This window comes from Spermophilus citellus (genome assembly GCF_964194105.1).
Source record: "Spermophilus citellus genome assembly, chromosome: 8".
NCBI classification, from domain to species: Eukaryota; Metazoa; Chordata; class Mammalia; order Rodentia; family Sciuridae; genus Spermophilus; species Spermophilus citellus.
In genome coordinates, this window is record NC_138189.1 from 1,603,845 (window position 1) to 1,625,380 (window position 21,536).

Below are 21,536 nucleotides of genomic sequence, written 5' to 3' on the forward strand. Positions count from 1 at the left end.
ACTCTACTAACATGTATATCTAAAAAGAACAAAAATATTTTAACAACTTACTATTTCCATTTAATGTTTTTGGATCACAGTTGACCTTCAGTAAATAAAACCTTGGAAAGCAAAACTCAAAAAGGAAGCATTGGTGTGTTAAGGTCTATAGATTTAAAAATGTCAGTTCAAAGTTCTACACATTTTTAAAAATACTTAACACCTTCTATTTAAAAAAAAATAGTAAAACTATTAAAAAATATTTGCATTACTATAAGTAAACATTTACCAGTACTAAGTGTTATCTAGCAAATAAAGTACTGGTACTTCGAACAATTATAAAAAAAATTAAGGTTGAATAACTCTTATCTGAACTGCCTAGGACCAAGAGTACTTCAGATTTTAGAATATTTGCATATGTATGATGGGATATCTTAGGGATGGAAATCAAGTCTAAACATGAAATTTGCTTTTTTCATGTATAGTTTATATGCATATAATTTTACACAATTAGTGCACTTGTGTTGTGTAACATGAGGTCAAATGGGAAATTTTCCACTTATAGTGTCATGCCTGCACACTGAAATCAGATTTTGAATTTTCCAATTAGGGATGTTCAACCTCTATAACACTTGGATCCATTAAATGAAATAGTCCATTGATCTCAAATTTCAAAACATCATCATGTTTATTAGATATAATCTCCTATTACATAAAACATTAAAACAGATGTAAAGATTCAGTTTTCAGTAATTTTCAATTTTTAAAACTAACATCCTTAATCTTTGATTGGTTTTCTAGATTCTCCACAACATCTTTCAGGTAGTCTCCATCTTTTAAAAAATATACATATAATTCTCTTTCCATTTGATGCAATTTATTAGTTGCCAAAATTTTTCTTTTTGTCTTCACATCAGCAAGAATATCAGTAAGAAGATGATTTAGCTTATTCAATTGGGATTCAACTTGATGAAACTGTTCTGTTAATTCCTAAAAGAGGAAAATAAAAATGCTATTAATTCAGCAACTTTACTCCTAACACAAATTATAATTTATAAGACAAAATGATAACTTTTTAAAAATAACTTCCCCCTATTCTGACCTTAGTTGCTCTCCTTATATCAAAGATGACATTTGGCATTTGTTTTTTAGGGACTGGCTAGCTTCACTTAGCATAATCTGCTCTAGGGCCATCCATTTCCCTGCAAATTCCATGATTTTGTCATTTTTTAGTGCAGAGTAATACTCCATTGTGTATAAATGCCACATTTTTTTTATCCATTCATCTATTGAAGGGCATGTAGGTTGGTTCCACAGTCTAGCTATTGTGAATTGTGCTGCTATGAACATCGATGTAGCAGTATCCATATAGTACGTTCTTTTAAGGTCTTCAGGGAATAGTCCGAGAAGGGCAATAGCTGAGTCAAATGGTGGTTCCACTCCCAGCTTTCCCAGGAATCTCCATACTGCTTTCCAAATTGGCCACACCAATTTGCAGTCCCACCAGCAATGTACAAGTGTACCCTTTTCCCCACAGCCTCGCCAGCACTTGTTGTTGTTTGACTTCATAATGGCTGCCAATCTTACTGGAGTGAAATGGTATCTTAGGATGGTTTTGATTCGCATTTCTCTGACTGCTAGAGATGGTGAGCATTTTTTCATGTACTTGTTGATTGATTGTATGTCCTCCTCTCAGAAGTGTCTGTTCAGGTCCTTGGCCCATTTGTTGATTGGGTTATTTGTTATCTTATTATTTAATAATAAGAGCATGAGAAGAAGATCACCATTAAATAGGGTCGAGAGAGGGGAGGGAAAGAGAGAAGGGAAATTGCATGGGAAAAGGAAGGAGACCCTCATTGTTATACAAAATTACATATAAGAGGAAGTGAGGGGAAAGGGGAAAAAAAACAAGAGAAATGAATTACAGTAGATGGGGTAGAGAGAGAAGATGGGAGGAGAGGGGAGGGGAGGGGAGGGGAGGGGAGGGGGGATAGTAGAGGATAGGAAGGGCAGCAGAATACAACAGACACTAAATGGCAGTATGTAAAAAAGTGGATGTGGAACTGATGTGAATCTGCAATATGTATAAGGGGTAAAAATGGGAGTTCATAATCTGCTTGAATCAAATGTATGAAATATGACATGTTGTCAAGAGCTTTGTAATGTTTTGAACAACTAATAATAATAAAAAAAGAAGACACAGTTTGGCAAAAAAGGAAAAAAAATAAAAATAACTTCCCATAATTTCAGCAATATAAGCCATGATTAAAAATCTATACTAGGTTTATGGATTCCACATAAAATTAACTGCAATTACTGATAATTTTAAGTGATTCAAAGCAAACTCTTTTATATGTAAACTTGATATATAAACTGTTCTGTGTATTCCTATATTCAAAGATATTAATGAATACCTGCCATGTGAAAAGCACTCTTTCAGAGACTATGGATACAAGAATAAACAAAATCTTTCTCACGGAGTTTAAATTCTGCTTAATCAATCAAACTCTATTTTATTCTAATCTCTGGTTACTCTACACACAGGTACAGAGAAAGACTTGAAATGAAGACCAATAAAAAAGAATTAACTCAATAAACATCTCCATTTTTCTTTCATTGTCTTACAGGACAAAATTGCATACAACATTCAACAAAAACCATCCTGACTTATTTTTCCTGCTCAAGAAGATTAATATGGACTCTTCTCACTTAATAAATTCAATTTTTTCATGTCTTAGCACTTCAAACATTCTACTAACAAATTTTCATAGCTTTCTAACCACACATTCTATTCTTATAAATTTTAGCCAGTATCACCAGAGGTTTTCCAACTACCTCAACATTCCACAGTTTCTCAGCATGGTCCACAAGCATCAAAATCACCAGGGTGCTTATTATGAATATATGAATTCCTATACCTCACTTCAGAATATTACTCGATCTCTGCAATAGGGCCAGGAGTACACATTTTGTTAGGTTCCATGGTGATTCCAAAGTACAAGTTTTACAGAGCAGTACTACTTCTGTTTTTTTTTTTTTTTTTTTTTCAGTTGTTGATAGACCTTTATTTTCTTTATTTATATGTGGTGCTGAGAATCAAACCCAATGCCTCACAAATGCCAGGCAAGTGTGCTACCACTGAGCCCAAGCCCCAGCCCCAGCCCACAGCAGTACTACATTTCCTAAAAATGAAGTAATTTTGCCATGTTTGTTCTACATCTAGTAGTCTCCTCTGAGGAAAAATGTGATTAATGTAGTATACTGAGAAACAATCTCACCTTTAATTAAATACTAAAGATCTTACAGTTGATAAAATACTCCTACAGATATGAAAAAATGTTCAGCTTCATTTTAACAATAAAACTCTAACTGAAAAAATTGTTATATGACATTTTATATCATATTGAGCTAGGGAAAAACATTAATAATACATCATGATAAATTATAATAAAACTATCCAATTTTAGGGATTCTAGGATGCATTTCTTTGTATCTTAACACATCTAAAGTCAAGATACTTCTTATAATCAAGAACATCATATGATTGTTTCTGGACAAATCCTTTCAAGAATGCTTTCACACCAACATTCTTGATATATAGTGTGAAAAAATACATGCCACTTTGAATTAAAAACAATTTAGAAGAAGTTGAATGTGAAGTTTTAGAAGTACTCTAATCATTTTAATTGGCTTATTTTTTCCTTTTAATGCATATTTAACAGTGAAATAATACAAAAATAAGTAAAGCTATGTCCACAACACCTAAAAGATGCTAGTTAATATGAAAAAATGAAAATTTTCAAAAACAAAGCATCATGTCAGTTTAACTGGAAGTTTTTTTCTTAGCAATTCATAAAATGATAGTATACCATTGGGCAATGGTGCCTAGGGATACTAAATAGGGATACTGCTGATATTAGAAATAAGTGCTATTCCCCAAGAAAAGAAATATGGTAGCATCATCAAAGAAAAAAAAAAAAAAAAGAAAAATGTGTATATCTCAAAAACTCCAATGACCCTACTTCCAAGAATTAACCCAAGTGAAAAATATCCAACAACAAAAAGCTAAATACACAAAGGATGTAGATATGTAGATGATGCTGATGAAGAACAAACCTAAAACAAAAAAAAAAACAAAAAAAAAAACAACTATCAAAATATCCAAAAATATCCAAAATGGGGAATGGTTTCTGAAATTGTGGCACAGTAATTACTTACTGTAATATTAGAAATTGATATTTAGAAAGTGAAAATGTTTATTTCAAAATGCTAAGAAAAAGAGAATAATAAAATCTATAAAAGAGAACCATAAACAAAGAAGGATGGCACAGAATATTAGTACCAGAAAAAAAGAACTAGAACAGAATGTTATTATGTAATGCTGATTTACCAAAACTTAAATCCACTAGGGTAATTATTCACCAAAATTTAAAACCTTGGACATAACTTATAAAAATTGACTCAAAATAAATAAAAATTGATTAACTACAAAGGGAAAATGTCAAATCTATCATAATAATGGCAATTTTTACACATTTCTCTAACAGAGCAACAAGACAAAATCAGTAACGGGAAATAGTCTTAAAAAACCAATCAGACACCATTTCACACCCATTACAGTAGCTGCTATTAAAAAAAAACAAAAAACGGTTCAGAACTGTTAGTACATATAGTATCAAACAAAACAGACATGAAGGCAGAAAATAAGTATTGGCAAGAATATGGAGAAATTAAGAAACTTTATGCATTACATGTACATGGACATGTACAATAGTACACTTGCTGTGGCAAGCAGGCAATTCCTCAAAAAGTTAAATATTAGAATTACCATAATCCAGCAGTATATACTCCTAGGTATATATCCCAAAAAAATGAAAACAGGAAGTTACCAGTACACCAACATGTAAGGCCACATTTTTCACAACATTGAAAAAGGTGGTAACACAAATGCCATGAACAGATGAATAAACAAAGCAGTGTATGTGCACACACACACACACAATGAATTATTCAGTCTTAAAAAGGAAATTCTAACACATGCTACAACATGGATGAACCTTGAAAACATTATGTTAATGAAATAAGCCAATCACAAAAATATAAATATATGATTTCACTTATATGGGGAATCTAGAATAGGCAAACTGCTGGAGACAAAAAGTAGAATAGTGATTGTTAGGAGTTGAGCAGAGAAGAAATGGGGAGCTACTGACCAATTTGTAGTCTCTGAGAGGGATGATGAAAAATTTCTAGAAATATACAGTACTCATAACTGCATAACCATGTGAATGTACTTAATGCCACTGAACTGTTCACTTAAACATGGTTAAAACTGCAAATTTGGGCTGAGGTTGTAGCTCAGCAGTAGAGCACTTGACTAGCATGTGTGAGGCCCTGGGTTCGATCCTTAGCACCACATAAAAATAAGTAAATAAAATAAAGGTATTCTGTTTATCTACAACTAAAAATATTTTTTAAAAACTGCAAATTTTTTGTTTTATATGTTTTATCACAATTAAAAAAAATTATTATTGCTGTGGGTATAATGTGACTGCATGACCAATGTAATTCTTCAACCTGTACCCTAAGAAAAATGAGAAATTGTATCCCATCTGATTCAAATGTAAAAAATTAATTAATTAATTAATTTTTAAAAATAAATAAATAAATAACAACAAAAAACCTCAAAAACCCTAATCATAGGCCTTTCTGTTTCAAAGGAAAGGTAGGCTAGCTTTTCAGATCAATCCTTTCACAGGAAACAATATAAAAAGCTCATGGCTGTGGGGATTCCTTGGTGGCAGAGAGCTTACCTAGCATTAACAAGGTCCTGTGTTTGATCCCCAGAATAGCCAAAAAAATAAAATAAAAAGATCAATGAGGGGCTGGGGTTGTGACTCAGTAGTAGAGCGCTTGTCTAGCATGTACAAGGTGCTGGGTTCAATCCTCAGCATCACATAAAAATAAATAAATAACATAAAGGTATTGTGTCCAACTAGAACTAAAAAAATATTTTTAAAAAAAGATGAATGAGGGGCTGGGGTTGTGGCTCAGTGGTAGAGTGCTCACCTAGCATGCACAAGGCACCGGGTTCAATCCTCACCTCCATATAAATGTAAAATAAAGATATTGTGTCCACCTAAAGCTTAAGAATAAATATTTTAAAAAATGAATGAATTTTTTTTTTAAATCAAACTAAACAAAAGCTTCCTAAAAGCAATAAAAAGTCCACGGTCCCCAGAAGGTATAGTGCTAGGAGCCACAAGCAAATATACGATGTATGGCACCTTTGGTTGTAAAGTGACCCCAGCTAGCCACTGAGATGATTATGTTAAGATTTACATTCATATGGAAATTGGACTCCCGCTGTTCACCTTGGCCTGCTACCGGGACTCATGGAGAGTTCCCATTGGTTGGGGAAGGATAGTAGGAGGGAATTCCGGGGGAGGTCCGGGGGACCCCCGGGGGAGCGCGCGGTTCCGGTGGAGGCCCGCGTGGGAGGACCGGGTTTGGCTTGCCAGCGCCTACAGAGTATTGGCGGCTTTTTCAAAATAAAGTTTTGTTCCTGCTTGAGTGGCTCCTGATTCTGTGCCCAGCCAAGACTGCGGCAGTACAGAGTCAAACAGAAGAGTCTCTATAATAAGCTGAGGACCCAAAGGACAACCTTAAGATTAGATTGGCCCAGAAGTAAAACTCTTGCTTAGAATTATAGTCCAACAGGAATCACCTAGCTCCTCCAATGACTCTAGGTTTGCTATAAATTTTCAGTTCAGAACTGTTAGTACATATAGTATCAAACAAAATAGACATGAAGGCAAAAGCATTTAAGGAGTATTCCATAATAAAAGTCTCTATTCACTGGGAGATAATAAAAATATTCAGTTTCATTAATAATAAAAATTTCAGGCTGGGGCTATGGCTCAGTGGAGCGCACTTGCCTGGAATGTATGAGGCACTGGGTTCGATTCTCGGCACCACATACAAATAAATAAAATATCTTAATGTACGATGATGGAACAATCTGGTTATTCATAGGAGAAAAAAGTAAATAGAAACAAAATGAGAATTCTACCTCATTGGTGTATAAAAACAAACTTAAAGGGACTACAATTATAATATTAAGAACAAACTTTAACAAAACATACAGAACAGGGCTGGGGTTGTGGCTCAGCGGTAGAGCACTTGCTTATTAGCATGTGTGAGGCACTGGGTTCAATTCTCAGCATCACATATAAATAAATAAAATAAAGGTTCTTTGACCAAAAAAGAGAGAGAGAGAGAGAGAGAGAGAGAGAGAGAGAGAGAGAGAACAAAGATATTAGAAAAGGCACACCAAAAAGAATAATGAGATAAAAATTAAAATTCTTAATCCCAGCAACTCAGGAGGCTAAGGCAGGAGAATCACAAGTTTGAGACCAGCCTCAACAACTTAGCAAAACCTTGTCTCAAAATAAATAAATAAATAAAAGGGTCTGGGGATGTAGCTCTGTGGCATCCCTGGGTTCAATCCCCAGTACAAAAAAGAAAAAAAAGCCTCAAAGAGGAAAAAACAGAAGAAGAGTGAAAAAGACAAGTCACAAATATATTTCACACATGATTAACAAAGACACTGAAACATATAAAGAACTCCTACAAATGATTTAAGGACATAAAAAATGGGCAAAAGACATGAATAAGCAATTCTCAAAAAAGGTGAATGATCAATAAAGAAGTGAAGGGAGGCTAATAATTGGAGAAATACAAATTACAACCCAAAATGAACATTGTTTTCCCCCATGGGACTGGCAGAAATTTTTAAGTCAACACTATGTGATGAAAAGGATACAAGTAAATAGTACCTCTTGAGATACTGCTGGTGCGATATGTTACAACCACTTTAGAAAACAATTTGATTTACAGGATAAACACTCCTAATCTAAAATCCCAAAAGTGAAACATTCTAAGTGCCATGTCAGGGCTCAAAAAGTTTTTGATTAGATTTTCAGAATAGAGATGCTCAACTAGTAAATTATATGTAAATATTCCAACATCCAAAAAACTCTGAAATCGGGCTGGGGTTGTAGCTCAGCGGTAGAGTGCTCACCTTGCACACGCAGGACCCTGGGGTTCAATCCTCAGCACCACATAAAAATAAATAAGTGAAATAAGGGTATTGTGTCCAACTACAACTAAAAAATAAATATTTAAAAAAAAAATAAAAATGAGTTAAAAAAAAAACAAACCCTGAAATCTGAAATATGTCTGGACTCAAGAATTTCAGATAAGGAACACTCAACTTGTACTTATTAAACTGAACATGTGCATATCCTGTAATCCAGTAATTCCACTTATATTAGTGTGTATGCATGTGTATGCCAGAGGCTCTTTTAAAAATGCAACAATGAAACATGCAGTTTAGGACTATTCACAGCAGTGTAATTTAAAGTAGCAGAAACTGGAAATAAGCTAAATATCAACATAACAGTTAACTGTGGAATTTCATATAAAAGAATATTAATTAGACAAAAAGGAAAATAGCTTTATATATATTTATATAGATGAATCTCAAAAACAATGTTAAGAAACACACTAAGGGGCTGGGGATGTGGCTCAAGCAGTAGTGTGCTCGCCTGGCATGTGTGCGGCCCGGGTTCGATCCTCAGCACCACATACAAACAAAGACGTTGTGTCTGCCGAAAACTAAAAAATAAATATTAAAATTCTCTCTCTCTCTCTCTAAAAAAAAAAAAAAGAAACATGCCAAGTTGTTATATACATATGTACCAGGCATATAAAGTCCCAAAACATATAAATCTGAATATACAGTCTCGGAAAATATACATGTAATAAAACTATAAACAGAAGCATGGGAATCATAAAAAAAAATATTAAGTACAGTAGTTACTCCTCAAAAAAGAGAGGGCAATTCAATCAGAAGAACATATATCTGTAAGTGTACACAGAAGACTTAAAAGATAGTGGGCAATCCTCGATTTGCTAATGTAAATTTAAAAATATAGATCTTGATTTTAATTTTTTTCTAACATTTAACATTTGTAGTGTCTGAAAAAAAATCTATAAATTTTTATATTCTGTGCATAGTAATTAAAACTATTTGAGCCAGGTGTGGTGGTACATGCCTGTAATCCCAGTGGCACAGGAGGCTGAGGCAAGAAGATCACAAGTTTGAGGCCAGCTTCAGCAACTCAGTGAATAAAAACTCAATGAATAAAAACAGGACTGGAGATCAGTGGTAAAATGCCCCTGGCTTCAATTCCCAGTTACCCGCCCCCAACCCACACACATACAAAAAAGCTACATGAATAAAAATCCAGAGATATAAAAAATGAATTTTATATTAGGGCAATGGGATAGGGGTGATATATCCTTATAATATTTTATTTACTATCTCTTATAATGCTTTCCCCCTGGGGTGCTCTACCACTGAGCTTCATTTCCAGCCTTATATTTTTACTGAGACAGCATCTTACTAAGATACCTAGGATGCCCCTGAATTGGCCATCCTCCTGCCTCAGCCTCCCAAGTATCTGGGTTTACAGGTGAGTTTCACCAACACATTAAGGCAAATACCCACCTGATCACTAAGTAAAAGCTGATTTCCTCCTTGATACAAAACATCACAAAGCATGTCAACATTATTATTCAATTTGGACAGAAATAAAAAATGTTCTTGAGCAGTTATTGCCAACTGATCTTGTACTAGAGAAACATCCTGTTTCAATTTCTCAGCTGCTTCTTCCAGGTTTCCATGGGTTACAAACAATTCTCTTTTTTTATTTTCTCCCTCTAAAAGTTGATAAAGCCTAAAATGTAAAAATGAAAATTACAGGAGAAGATTCTTAAATTAGCATAGTTCTCAAAATTATAATTCATTACATTACGACATTTGCAGAATAGCCGAGTAAAACCTAAATAATATTAACTTGTGAGCTAAAAATCAAGCAACTAAAATCATTCAACTCTTATACCATTCCAGTACAGAAGCTTATATTCTAACTATTGCATCTGAAGTCTGTTTTTCCATCTTCCAAGTTTTAAAGATAAAATTTGTCTGAACTTTAAATACTATTAACCCACTTCAAACAAACTATGCTTTAGTGATACATTTCTTTCACAGAAAACATCTATGATGCAGTAGCATCAGCAGTGAATTTTGAAACAGAAGACCTAGGTCTGAGTTTTTTATTATATGAGACTCAGGGCAAATCAATCTCTGAGATTTAACTTCTGTATCTCAATACCTATTTTACAGGATTGCAATGGGATTAAGAGAAAAAAACTAAAAATGTAAATAATGTTAAAATGCAAAAAATAAAGGACTACAAACAACAAGCTTACTACTTCAATTTGTATTTGGTTGATAAATTAAAATCTGATGAGCACTGAGACCACTTTAACACTTACAACATTGATAGCAGAAAAATCCATCATTCTATAGGGCAAATAAAAAAATCTGAGGCAATACCTTCCACACATATCTGACAAAAAGGATCTGCTCTTTCTCTTAAAAATAAATGCATGTCGGGGCTGAGGATATAGCTCAGTTGGTAGAGTGCTTGCCTTGCATGCAGAAGGCCCTGGGTTCAATCCTCAGCACCAGGGGCTGGGGATGTGGCTCAAGCGGTAGCGCGCTCGCCTGGCATGCGTGCGGCCCAGGTTCGATCCTCAGCACCACATACCAACAAAGATGTTGTGTCCGCCGAGAACTAAAAAATAAATATTAAAAATTCTCTCTCTCACTCTCTCTCCTCTCTCACTCTCTCTTAAAAAAAAAAAAAAAAAAAAAAAAAACAATCCTCAGCACCACCAAAATAAATAAATAAATAAATTTGATGTTAGGGTCCAGTTTCATTTTTAAAAATAAATAAATAAATTGTGTGTGTTTTTAAGTTGTATTGGACTTTTTAAAACTGGCTAAAGTCCAAGGCTGCCAATTATGATCCTGTGGGATATAACAATTTTAGGAGGCATCATTCACATACATCATGACATCGATGACTCCCCAAAATTGTACAATAAAGTAGTGCTAAGTTCTATTCATGTTCTTTTTTTGGTTGTTGTTGTCAATGGACCTTTATTTTATTTATTTATATGTGGTGCTGAGAATCGAATCCAGTGCCCCACACATGCTAGGAAAGCTCTCTACCACTGAGCCACAATCCAGCCCTCATGTCCCTTAATTTTATTAACAAGAAAACAGCTAGGGATATAGCTCAGTGGCAGAGCACTTGACCTAGCATGAGCAAGGCCCTAGGTTCAATCCAGGGCCTTGCATTAAAAGAGAAAAAAAAGATTAGATGATTTTACTTTAGTCCTGGAAAAAATTCAAGAGTAGAATCATCCAGAGTTTTGAAATACTACTGAATCCTCCAATTTCAGTATCCCAGTACTATCAACTGCTTAAATATACAGAAAATTCTCAATGATCCACCTGACCAGACACAGAAATAAAATCTTTTCCCCAACTCTACTGCCACCTTTTCCAAATGCAATCAGTCCCCTGACTAGCAATACCTATGATTCCAAGCTATATTTGAACTTCCTGCCCCAAATCCAAAATGAGGTATCTATAATGGTGCCTAAACAGGAGTCAAAACTTGTATCTTATTCATTCCTCCAATTCATCCAATTCAACTTTTTAGTTTCATTCAGATCTAACATGAATGGAAAGGAAGAAAAAAATAAATAAAACAGGGAAAAGAAGCCTGTAAAAAAAAAAAAAAAATAAGAGAATAAAGGTCAAAAATAAAGTATAAACAATTTTTTAAACTTCTATAACTTTATTTCAAACTCTCTCAAGAATTTCCCAAAAACAACAAAAAAATTACTTAGGAAGAAACCAAATGCACATACCTATGAGTAGAATAATCCTTGGTATCAATGGTATTCCTTGGATTTATCTGCTGAAAGACTGATGGATCTGTTAACATTTCTAATCGCTGGTAGAGCATCATGTTACTTTGACTAAGTTCTTGAACCAGGTTTTCAAGTTGACGATACGTGTCCCAATGTTTCCTTAATTCAAGTTCATATGATAACTGTACAAGTTCAAATGATGCCTTTTGTTTTATCAACTGGTTTAAAACTAACTCTTGTCTTGCTGTGTAATAATCTTGTTTAGCAATCTGCAGATCAAAATCTCCCTTTACAACTGGCATATTCAATAACTGGGCATTCTCTTTTACCACAGCAGGCAAAGTTTTATCTTTTATATGAGTGATTTGTTCTTCAAGTTTCAGAATCTCACTGTTCAAGCTAGAAATTTTAGCATCCAAATTTTCTTTGCCAACAGCCTACACACACACACACACACAAAAAAAAAAAAAAAAAAAAAAGCAATTACATTTAAAACTGTAGGTTTAAACAAAATAGTTTTTAAAGATTATTTTCACTTTCTATTTGAGGTGATAATAAGCTCAATGAATAGAAACTAATTTCCTCTTAGTATAAGACAAAATTACAGCTTAAAAAGGAAAAATATGGACTGAGTAAGGCCAACATGAATTACTAAACTTTAATGCTATTATATATACACATACACATGGGCGCGTGTGTACACACACACACACACACACACTCACTCATGACTACCAAAATAAAATAAGATCTCATCATGCTTGTTTTACTTAATCAAAACCATAATTACCACACTACTCACTGAATGCAAGTAGGTATCCTCAGCTAATTTTAGCACAGAACTCAATAATTTCTTTATTATGCCAAAGTTTGTCAGTTATAGTAACTCACCGTGTTAGTATTCAGATTCAAAAAAGTTACATTTTTACCCAACAATCTAGTGGTTACATTACTAAACAAGCTTCTCAAAACTACATATAGAAAGCTACAATATATGTATACATTCTCAACAAGGAAGCAGGAATTCAGTCCATAGAACCTGGAGCTCTGATTTCCTTACCATCATGCTCTGGTCAGAACAAACAGGAGAATATCCAGAATTAAGACATTAATTAAGATATTAATTTCCCATCATAAAAAGGGAATTTGAGTTCAGCCTACATCTGAATTAAACAAATTTCAGATTCACAATGCAAAACATTTTTTTTAAACTAGGTAATGTGGTTGGGATTATAATGATTATTTCTTCCCTCCTTTAATATGAGCTCTAATTGTGCAAAACACTGACACATATCACAAATAAGCATTAAACAGAGAAAATTAAAGATTATAATTTCTTTATATGCCCTTTCTGAAGTATTTTAATAATAATATTAAATCCTGTATTCCTAACAATTATGATATGAATCCAGTTAGTTTACCTTGCTGGTTAGGTTATGAAGATTCTCCTCTGTCCATTTTATGCTCGACTTCATGCTCGAATTATTTGCTTTCAAGTTAATCAACTGATGTTGAGCACAGATATATGCTAGCTGCAGCCTGGCCATCTCTAGTCGTCTCTCCTCAAGGATTTCTTGATTATCACAAATAGATGGAGTGTGTATATCTAATAGTTGAAAATTTTCTTCATTTGAACTTTCAACTACTTCATGTATACCCTGAAAGAACTGCTTTTTGGTATACAAGGTTAATGCTGCTGTGCTTTGCTCTTCTTGGCTAAGATATTTTTCCAAGGAAAACTGAGATAAAAACACCATTGGATTTGTTCCTTGACCTAAATTAGAATGTCTAAAGAACATCATCAATTTAGTAATTCCATCAGTAAGAGCCTGAAGTTCATTACTGAGCTTAGTATTCACAGAACTTAGAATTCCTTGACTTTGCTTCAGCTTTTTAGTGGATTCTTCTTTTTTAGCATTCAATCTCAGAGATTTGTGGCTACTTACTGAAGCCATCAACTGGTACTTATTACGTCGCTGCATTTTTAAGTTTTTTAATCTCTGAAGAGTTTGAACCTCATCCTCTAATTTCTGTAGCTCTTTGTCATCCAGTTTAGGTGTCTTCAAATCAGAAGTTTTGCAGGTTTTAAGAACTTCATCCAATGCTGACCCTTCTAGGATGGGTTTGCCTGATTTTTGAAGAATGCTAAAAGCTTCCAATTCTTTTTCAGACAATACATTATGTTCATTCACATTCCCACAAAACCATTTCAAAAATGATTCATCTTCAGCATTTTCAAATAGCCAGTCAAAATCTTCTCCATTAAGAATATCAGCTTTGGGATAACCAATTTTTTTTAATGTCTCCACAAACTCATTCCCAGAACTCATGGTTTACTACCCTAGTTTTATGTATTTGATATGGCTTTATGGTGCTCTATTTATAAAAAATAAATCCAAGTAGAAACAAAACCAATTTTTACATAAGTCCATAGAGAAGGGGGAAAATATTTTTAGAATCTACTGTGACTCTTCCTAGGGGGGAAGAAAATAAGTATTAGACCCCAAATAAGGCAAATGATTTTTTTAAAAAATACAGATTAAACAGGATATGGTATCTGGAAGCCAGTAAACCAAAAGGTAGTAGCAGCTACAAGGTTTGATGAAGATAAAGTAAAACAAAAACAATTTAGGGTATTTCTTAGAAAACGAAACCAGTAATGAAAACTTAATTAATAATAAAATCTATTTTTCCCCCAAGATAAAATGGTTTTATATAGTGATTTTGTAATCCAAAATGAGTGTATACAAACAAATCCAGCCACCATGTGGCTAAGTAGACTCTATTCCATGCGCTCTCTATGTAAGAAAATTTAAAGAAAAAAAAGGCAATCTCTGGGGAGGAATCAACTATTTACCTCAATGAGTGAATAAGCATTCACCAAGCTGGCAAGAATCAATTTCCAGGTCTGATCAACCTAGTTCAGAGAACACCAGGCTTCAGGTTTTAGAACCCCTCTCAACTTGAAAAGTACTAAGGTACCCAGCAGTCAAGTAAGAACATTTCAGACATTTGTTGTTTCCAACAGACGCATCGCTGAATGATCCACCACGACTCAGCCAAGGGAATGTCAGCAAGGTGGCAAGACCTGCGGATTAATGACCATGAAGTCTGAATACATTTGACTCTCTGCTCCCCAAATCTCTGGGGTTCCTTTTTTGTCTGTTGGCTTTTGGTGCAATCCATTTATGACACTTGTGTAGGTTATAAAACACACATGAACAAAAATCACCCAACGGGCCTTAAAAAGAAGCTCCACAAACTGCACACAGGTGGCTGGCTCCGCAGGAGCCGCCCTCTCCGCCCGGCGCGCCCTGGACCCTCCGCCACACCTCACCCTCCCAATCCTCATCCCGCCCCAGCCCTGTCACCCCCCAAGTCCTTCACCCCGCCCCACCGTCCCCAAGTCCCTCACCGGCACCGCTGACTCCAGGTCAGTTCCAGGTCCGTCCCCAGGTCCCTCACGGCGCTCCGCCGTCCCCAGGTCCCTCACCACGCTCCGCCGTCCCCAGATCCCTCACCGCGCCCCGCCGCCCCAGCCCGGCTCCTAGGCCCAGGAACCGCTACTCGTGCGCGCGAATGAAGGGTCAGGGGGCGCAGGCGCGTCTCGGGGTCGCGACTGCCCCAAAGCCTCGTTCCCGCCTTACCTCAGCGGCCGCCGGCGCCCACTAGGCTATGGCCTGCGCGCCTCGCAATGCCTCACGGGAGCGCCGGGAGGAGGAAGCCGGAAAGAGGGCGCGGAGCAGTCTGCGCAAGCGTGGTGCCATAGTGGGAGGAGCCAGCGAGGCTTGGGGCGGAGCCGAGAGAGCCTCGCCCCGGACCAGGCGGCCCCTGTAGGGCAAGATGATTGGCTATGCTGCAGAAGGCCCGCCCCCACCCGCTCCGCCCCAGGGCCGCGTTGGGAGGCCCGCTCGGCCCTTAACGCCTTAGCCTCCGCCCGCGGCGCCCCCTGGCGAACCGTCCTCAGGTCCATTTTACGGGTTCTACGGTCCGTACCCCGAATGCCGACCCTGTCACGTCACTTCCAGGGAACAGAAAGACTGGGCCCGACGGGCCCGCCGACTCAGCCTGTGGCTCCCCTGCGGCGTAATCCGGCAGGACGCCGGAAATGAGGCTCGCCAGAGGACCGAGGCCCCGGTCCAGTCGGAACCGCGCCTGGCACGTTTGAAGGGCCAGCGAGTATTGTCTGAAGACTCCTTTACGATGACGTGATTTTGAAAAACACTAAACTCCCAAGCCCTCACCTAACATCTAATCAAAAGCTGACTTCCCCCACAATCCCATATGAGAACATCCAAAATATAACCCACATAAGCACGGAGTTGGGTGTCAAGGATGTACGGAGCTCAGCGAGGACAGAACGCTCTTTCCGAAGCGGATGCCAGAAACACAGGCGGTCAATGAAAGAATGCTGAAATAAACTGCTTGCTAAATTTGATGTAAATCTGGTGGATGCCCTACAGTGACACGGGACCTTCCAGGGTTATCATTCGTATTGGCCAGAATGTATTTGTATGGGGCAGGATTTGTGCATCTTTACCAAAACTCATTTGCAAAGTTAACTTTGCAAAACTCTTCCCTAAGTTAACTTCTGCATTTGCAAGGTGTAGGCTTTGGTTGTTAGAAAATAGTCGGTACTATTGCAGCGACAAACGATTCTAAGGTGGCTTCTTAAACAATGGTCTAGTCCAATGTGACTAGGTAGAAGTCATTCTGGATCATTTTTCTTAATGTTTTTAAGGAGTTAAAAAAATATATATATGTTCCTAGACAGATGAATCCAACTCGAGTCAAGATATCTGCTGTTAATCCTTAACTTGTTTTACTTTTTAATCCTCTTTTAAAAGTTAATAAAGCCAAAAATGATCTAAAACAAACAAACATTACAGGGGGTGAATTCATGGAATGCTGCCCAGTCTGTGAGCAGGGAAACCAGGGGGCTGTTCCAGGACCCCTGCCGCCTGTCTGGAGGTGGGTGCAGCAGAGAACTGGTTGAGTGGGTTTGGCCAGAGGAAATGCAGGCGGTACTGACAAGAAATTTTGCTGAGGAGGCAAAGACTGAGGGAGAGGGAGGGACAAGCAAATGACAAAGATGAGGGGGTGGGAAGAAGGGTGAGAGGAGGAGTTTTGGTTTTGTTTTGTTTTAAAATGGGAGGAACTTGGGGGATATTTATAGCATGTGAAGAGGAATGCAGAAGAGACTAAAGATGCAGAAAGACAGGGGCTGCTTACTGATTCCCAGGAGCAAGAGGGTGCAATCCTAAACCCTGAGTGACTCCTGCGGGATTTCCTGGATCCAGAAACTCTCCATCTGATTTTGAGTTGCTGGACACAGTTATTTGTTTGAAGGGTGTTTGTGGGACTGTAAAAATTATAACAGCATCAGCCCTCAGAGTACAAAAAACAAATACAAGAGGGTTAACTATACAGACCTGGAAAGGTTTCCTAGGGTTGTATTTGAAATTTAAGAAAGCAAATATTTCCAAGGCAAGCTCTCTTTCTTCCAATCAAAATCAGTTGGGATTTGAATGGTGCCAAAAGTAGAGGGGACCCAGGAATTAATTTTTCCCTGAGTAAGCCCAGGAGAATATAATGGACTAACCAGACCTAAATGCAGGGCTGTGAGGACTAGTGTTTTTGCTTATTTGCCTTTTCTCTTTCCTAGTGAAAACTTATTCTTTTTTCCTATCAATATTAAAAACCATCTAAGGTTTTGGGCAATTTTTTTGTTTTGTTTTTTGGATTGTTTTAAACTTTGCAAGTAATAATGCTGTGTTCACCATTGTTTTCAGCTATAGTTTTCAGTAGAGGTGGTGTGAATCTGTTCTCCAAGCAATGGAGAAGGAGCATTTTTTAAGCTGGGGAGTGACATTCTCAGACAAACGTTAAAAGCTTTATTCTGCATAACAGAAGTGGCAAAAGATGGAGGGGCGAACTGGCACAAGGCAACAGGGGATTGTGGAAGAGCAGACGGAGCTGGCAGACCCCTGGAGGCCTATGAGCTTAGTCTGGAAGATTGCCATAATATGACATTTCTTCTTATTCTTCCTATTAAGAAGAAAGCGGAAGACCTTGTTTAGACCATGGGGGTTGGAGGAGGGTGAAGGAAGAATGAGTTTGTTTTCCATCATGCTGGCATTCATGTGATGAAGGTGAAAACTCAGGACTGCGTTCAGGTCAGCACCACCAGGAACGAGGCCACCACAGTGGCTGGTGGAGGGGCCTTGGAGCCAGGAGGAGTGGGGCCACGAGGGCTGGTGGATCAGAGGAGATTGGGGCAGGCTAAGGGGGCTAAAGGCAGTGAGGAAAGGGGCTGAGAGCCACTGCAGCTCCCCAGGTGAGCCACATAACCCATTCCCATGCTGGAAAGATCCCTGTGAGGCCAGTGTCCTGTGCTGCCTGGCGAAAGGGACTGGCAAAGGGGGAAGGAGCAATTAGCCCAGATCAGACCAACACCTAATTTATATACCACAGTCCCAGCAAAAATGTGTTGGGAAGAGACACAGAGGGCTCAGGGGCCACTCCACAGAGCAGACCTGGCCTGAGCTGTCATGGAGACAGAGAGGGCAAGGGGTAGGGCAAGGGGCAGGGCAAGGGGCTGGGTCAAGGTGAAAGACCGGACAGAGCAGGTGTGTGGGTTCAATCCCAGGGGAGGAATCCCAGAGGAGGACTGTAGGAAGGTGAGCTGCAGGGCCAGCTTGGGGTCACTCTAACAGCTAAGAAGAGAGGAGGAGAGGGTGGGGATGCAGGCAGGTGTCTCGCAGGTGCTGGTATAATCCAAGCGATATGAAGGAGGTATATAGAGATGAATGTATGTGGTGGAGGGATCTGGAGGGCTGGGAGCAGCAGGGCAGGCCTCGATGCTCTGGCTAGTTGAACTGCAGAAGGGGTGCTTTCCCTGAGCCTCTGCTTCCCACCTGTGAGATATACTCAGCATGACTACACCAGGTGCTATTATATAGAGTGCTTCGCACAGTCCCGGCACTCTTTACCCCCAGCAGGAACTGGTAGTGAAGATTCTAATACATAATAATATTTGGAATTCAAATGTCTACATTTACATCAACACCCAAATCCCTCCAGTTCTTGAGGCCCCAGTTGCGTTCCCAGCAGGAACTCCCTTCTTTTCTAGGAGTGCCCCCACTAACTGCCTCTGGGGCCCCCTGGAGGGAGGCTCAAGAGGATTCAAGAATCCAGAGTTCACTGCTACCTGCTGGGGAAGGGGCCAGGACTCAGACTCACCAGAGGACCTCTCAGCTTCTCTCACAGGGCCACCCCAAAATGCGCCAGTAGGTCTCATTAGCCCATCTCCAGTGGGCCCTGCCATAGATTCAGTGTTGACCCCAAGCTTTCAGGAGGTCCCTGTCTGGCCTTCTGGCTGCACATCTTCCCCCCACTGTCCTTGCAAGGCAGGAGAGCAGGTGCACTCTTCTCTCAGGGTAGCTGGGCTTTCAGAGCATCAGGGATCTCGTCTCCTAGGGGGGCTCCCTCCAACAGGTCAGAGGCTCCCTGTAGGGCAGCAAGCAGTCAGGATCACTGTGGCCGGTCCTCCCCACTGCACAGGGTCTCACAGACTTACAGGTGCTCCCTCGAAGGCACAGCAGGAGCCTGGCTCCCCATGCTTACCACCAGTACCAGAGGACAGCTGTCCACACCCCACCTCCATATGGTAGGTCCTGAGAGCAGGCAGCAGAGGACATGCCTAGGTCGTTCTGGGGACACTGGGGGCAGGACAAGGGTAGGGTTCTCAGGCACAGTCCTGCACAGCTTTTGTGCAAAGAAGACAACTGGCAGGCACAGAGACCCCTAAGGGGTGAGCTGTCCTGGCCCCTGGCAATGCCCCAGTCCCAGGGCTAGGGCAAAGCCTGAAAGTCAACACAAGCACCTGTTGGCCTACAGGTGAGCACATGCTGGTGGGGGTCAACCCCACCTTTCATTCAACTCCAGGTCTAACAGTGGGGTCCCAAGAGTGGCTGGCAAGTGGGGTCTGTCAGGCTTCCCAGACAGCAGAGGCTAAGGACAGGACAGCAAGGGCTGATCCCCAAGGGTCTGGATGACGAAGGTGCCCTCAAGCTCAGGCCTCCTAGTTGAAGGCTGAGGGGAAGAGAGCAAAGCAGGGCAATGGAAAGAACTGGAAGCCAGAGGGTGAGGTATAAAAATCTGTATTTATATTACAATGACAGAATGACACAGCACAGCCCCACCTGGAGGACAGGTGGGTGGGGCCCCTTTCACTCTCCAGCTGAACCAGCACCAGGCCCCCTAAATGGCCCCAGTCTCTGGCACGGAACCTGCCCTAGTGCCCTGGATGGGGCCAAGGCTACTGACCCTCTGTGCAGGCAGTATGGGGTGGGTGGGTCCCAGGTCTCTCTGACCCAGAGAGAGACTGGATGGTTGGGGCAGACAGGAGAGCAAAGGGTGGAGCCCTCAGGTCATAGCTTGGTGCATGGTCCATCACCCAGGAACACAAGCTCAAAGACCTTGCCATCACATCACCACCAGGATGAGTTGAAGAGACAGCCTCTCCTCCCAGGCCAGCTAGGCCTGAAGCAGGACGGAAGGGCATGGTATGTGTGGGATGCCTCCTAGGGAGATGGGGACCCAAGCTTGAGCCAAAGGTTCTAGACTCTCAGCCACGGAGCATGAGGCCCACATGGATGTGGGTGTAGGTGGGCAAAGATGGAGGATGGAGGATATGGACTGTGGCTGTTGTCCCAATTTCCTTCTGCAGACACTACAGTGGTCCTGATGGTCCATGTGGCCACCAGTAACATCCAATCTGGGCAAATGGCAGGGAGCAGGGAAGGGAGGAATGGATATGGAACTCTTAGCACCAGCCCCCACCCTTGTGGACCACCCCTCACATCCTGCTGGTGGCAGGGAGGAGCAGATGGAGAGCACCCCTAGGTGGCTGATGAGCCCAACTTCCAAGTCCACATGGGACTGGGCACAGGCTGAGCTGCCAAGAAGGCCAGCCAAGGGGCCACTCTGGTCACCTGGGCTGGATTCTGGTAGGCAGAGGTGGGAGCAGAACCCCAGGTTTTGGAGATGGAGCAGAGTTGATAGTTTAAGAATTCAGGGAACATCAGGAGACTTTGGAGTTCTGGATCCTGAACCAGGCCCTGAAACATGGACTCCTGCTCTGCTCTGAGGGGAGAGGAGCTAGAAAGCTCAGTGGATACGCCTGACAGACAGGAGAAGCCCCAGTGGGCTGAAGACACAGTCAGAACACCCAGGAAGATATCTGGACAGCCCCTATCCCTGCTCCCCAGGGTCCCCACCCACAGGCCTGTTCTCTGGCGCCATCCTGAGCCCCTGAAGGGGAGGTTCCGTGCCACAGGTATTTCCCTGGACTCTGAGGGTGTTCACTGACACGATAGAAGAGAAATTGAATTTCCTTTCATGATTTGGAAACTTGGTTACAAATGCACCAGAGGTGGTGGCAGGTGCTGCTATAGGCCAGCCCCACAGCCACCACCCAAGTATTGCTGTGTGATCCCCTGGGGGACAAGGACTTCAGGACTGAAATCCAGCAGAAACCCCCTAGCCAGGCCCCCACCTCCAGAGCAAACACTTCATCAGCTGCCAACCTGGCACCTGGAGCCCTCACCCCAGGCCCAGAAGCAGGCAGGTTGAGGCAGGTTGCAGATTCATAACATAGTGGGCCCCAGCCAACCAGGAAGGTAACACTGGGAGCCTGG

The 21,536-nt window shown here is 40.1% G+C and overlaps 1 protein-coding gene across 4 annotated transcripts in view; it reads right to left on the reverse strand.

Moving 5' to 3' along the window:
• LOC308654584 (HAUS augmin-like complex subunit 3) overlaps positions 1-19,843 on the reverse strand; it is a 194,827-nt gene extending 174,984 nt beyond the window's left edge. The window contains exons 1-5 of one of the 4 annotated variants that reach the window (XM_081304197.1): positions 15,483-19,843; positions 13,257-14,309; positions 11,833-12,272; positions 9,554-9,782; positions 644-969 (exon numbers count right to left, since the gene is read on the reverse strand). In XM_081304197.1, coding sequence (XP_081160323.1) covers positions 736-969; positions 9,554-9,782; positions 11,833-12,272; positions 13,257-14,165 — 1,812 coding nt within the window. In that variant the 5' untranslated portion in view covers positions 14,166-14,309; positions 15,483-19,843 and the 3' untranslated portion in view covers positions 644-735. Of the gene's footprint in view, positions 1-643; positions 970-9,553; positions 9,783-11,832; positions 12,273-13,256; positions 15,193-15,482 lie in introns of those variants that run through there. The other 3 variants (XM_081304196.1, XM_081304198.1, XM_081304195.1) reach the window with 3 other exon arrangements.
• Between the last annotated feature and the right edge of the window lie 1,693 nt (positions 19,844-21,536).